Below are 3,086 nucleotides of genomic sequence, written 5' to 3' on the forward strand. Positions count from 1 at the left end.
ACACACTCGAACTGTGAGCAACCCTTATATTTAAATAAAGTATTAAGTTGATCAGCAATACCACGCATTGCTAGATGTAGTTTTGGTTTAACGTGGGAACCTACTGCAATTTAATGCAGTTTTAGCTCCACGGAGTCCAAAACTCAACGGATAAATTTTTGCCTTAATCATTGCCCTGAAATGCAAGCATCTCAGTTCCAATGGCAGTGTGGGGTGACACACTTACCGCCTTGGTGAAGCCGAAGCTTACCTAAAGCCGCTGCCAATCTTTGGGTCATGGCACCCGGTTGCAATGCAACTCCACATCGAACTCTTGAGTTCTCCAGCATTTTGGTATTAAACCACAACCACCACGTTACTCCCCGAAGGGCCGCAACCAAAGAGTAGGCCATAGTAAATATAGGATACTATGGGGGCCCCTACTCCCCGTGGTACCTTTTTAAAGTCTTAGGTATGACTTCGAAAGCAGCAGCTCTTCTACCAATTGAGCCTCATGCCCGACTCAGGATTGGTAGCCTTTAACTGGGGTACCCGGGATTGTGACACCCGTAGCCTCGCAATGCGAAACCCCCCTGGGCTAGTTGGTACGGTAATCTTCACATCGGAAACTGCGTAAGCATATGTCCTAAACAGGTTCCCATGCAAAGCATCCCTGTTAGTTCATGCCGACATGGAAACAACTTAGGGCAACCATGTCACCACTTAAGATCTAGCCCCGCGTCAAGGACACCAACTTTCGCTAGACCGTTTGCCTTTCACGCGTTTGTGTTTAGAGAGCATCAACAAACCACATATGCACGCACGATCCAGAAAATAAAGGTCGCGCCATTCGCGGACCGCTAACACTCTCTTCGTCGATTTGACAGCATCCACCCATTCGCTGACGTCACACAATACTTTTGTTTACATTTTCTGGTTCGTGACGTTTTAGGTTATTTCAACTTTACAAATTTACAAATTCGGAAGACTTTGAGCGTTGTTTTGTTTTTTGTGAAAACTGATAAAAAAAAGTTATAAATTAAAGAAAAAAATGAGTGCAGTGGTTAATTGTGCTAGTGTAAGTGCTAAAGGATCTGGGTGCGCTTTTTTTACTTTTCCGGCCGACATTGAGTTGGTGGACGATTTTCAACGCCCGAACCAGCGTCATCTGTGTAAAACACTTCACCACTGATGACTTCGAGAACGAGCTTCAATATAAAATGGGTAAGTTATACTATTTAATTCGCCAATAAGCGCTTATTGGATTTCGTGAGGATGGTGTGACTCAGGAGTAAATTTCACGAAAGGTAGCCGCCCTCATCGTAAATATGAAACCCCCCGGAAGCTTATATTTTTCACTTTTCATTAATACTGCTTTTTATTAAAAGAAATGTTTTAAATTGTGTTAGGCTACGCTAAAAAGCGTAAACTAAAGCGGGGCGTTGTGCCGACAATTTTCAAGCCTGCTGCGGAAATACTAGATCCTGACAAGGAAGCCCAGCAGCAAGTGTACAAAACCATTGTGAGCGATCTACTGGAGCAGTCCACTTCCAAAGGCATTACAAGTTTATATAGTTGAAGTTCTCCTAGTTATAAAAAAGTACATTTCAGAAGCCGAAGGTATTATGGGCCATAACCGCGCTGACGAGGAGAACTGTGGCATATTGCCAGATGCGTTGACGCCTCTGTGTTCCCCACATCGTGCCACACCTAGCAAGGCGTTTTACTATGACAGCACGCTTAAGGAGGTTGAAGATCTGCAAGAAAAATTGTAAGTTCAAAGTTTAATTAAATCTACATACATACATATATATATATCTATACAAACCATATTAAATTTTTTTTTGTTTATACGTATTTATGTAGACGAGCTTCATTACGCGAAAACGCTTTTCTCAAAAGCGAACACAGCAGGCAACAAAGCGAGATTGCGGCTTTAAAGCGAGAAGCGCATTTGCAGCAGGAAAGGCATGACTGGGAAGTGGAGTCCTTGCGTAAGAGCTTGTCGGAGGTGAGAATGGAGTTGGCAAGTGTGGAAGAAAAGTTGGCAAAAATTTTTTTCGATTGGCGCAATCTTGTATTCTATCATTCTTGCCCAANCGAGAATGGAGTTGGCAAGTGTGGAAGAAAAGGAAAAATTTTTTTCGATTGGCGCAATCTTGTATTCTATCATTCTTGCCCAAGTATCATTAATCTGCATCAACAAGTTGGGGAGATATGACGAATAAAAATGTTCTCTCTGCTAGAGGCGTGTACTTTATCTTTAAAAATAATAATATTAATAGAGTTTCCCCCAGGGATCACATTAATCTGCTGTAAAAACTTCATAAACATCGGTTTAGTACTTTGGACGCCTATAAAAGACACACACACACGTACATATATGTATATGCATTCATTTTTATACCCGAGCGCACTTGTGCACAAGGGTATTATAACTTTGTTCACATAACGGTTGTTTGTAACAGGCAAAACGAATCGAGATAGATATAGACAAATGCATACATAAATGATCAGAATGAAAAGAGAAATCGATTAAGCGGTGACTGTCTGTCCGTCCGTCTGTGCACACCATAAAGGGACACTCAGTATAGTATAGTTATGTACCGCCTTGTACCGCACTTCCAATACCGCGTCTGTTTGAGTGTCCCTTAACTCGAGTAAAAATTGAGATATCTTAACGAAACTTTGTACGTGCACTTCTCTCGGGTGTAGGACGGATGGTATTGAAAATGGGCAAAATCGGACAATAACCACGCCTACCTCCCATATAACGGTAATTTTAAGAAATACGAAAACTGCGATATTTTAGTAACTACTGAAGATAATTCATTCAAAATAGATATTTACAATCATTTTTAGACGAAAAATCAGAATATTATCAATTTTTGGAAAATGGGCGTAACCACGCCCACTTATGGTNTTCAAAATAGATATTTACAATCATTTTTAGACGAAAAATCAGAATATTATCAATTTTTGGAAAATTGGCGTAACCACGCCCACTTATGGTTACATGTGTGTATCTTGGTAACCGCTGCACCAATTTCATCCAAACTTAGCACAGTTGTTGGCCTGGGTACAGCATACCAAATAGCCGAAAATTT

General features: G+C 41.0%; 1 protein-coding gene across 1 annotated transcript; it reads left to right on the top strand.

Annotated features, from left to right (window-relative positions):
* Positions 1-879: 879 nt before the first annotated feature.
* Positions 880-2,022, top strand: LOC108371670 (uncharacterized; the record flags this gene model as incomplete). Its single annotated transcript, XM_017627274.1, has 2 exons — positions 880-1,750; positions 1,846-2,022. Coding segments are annotated over exons 1-2 (323 nt in total), but the record flags the coding sequence as incomplete, so codon positions are not given.
* Between the last annotated feature and the right edge of the window lie 1,064 nt (positions 2,023-3,086).

The sequence above is a fragment of the Rhagoletis zephyria genome, unplaced genomic scaffold (genome assembly GCF_001687245.7).
Source record: "Rhagoletis zephyria isolate East Lansing unplaced genomic scaffold, Rhagoletis_zephyria_1.1 Rzeph_scaffold_05134, whole genome shotgun sequence".
Classification (NCBI taxonomy): Eukaryota; Metazoa; Arthropoda; class Insecta; order Diptera; family Tephritidae; genus Rhagoletis; species Rhagoletis zephyria.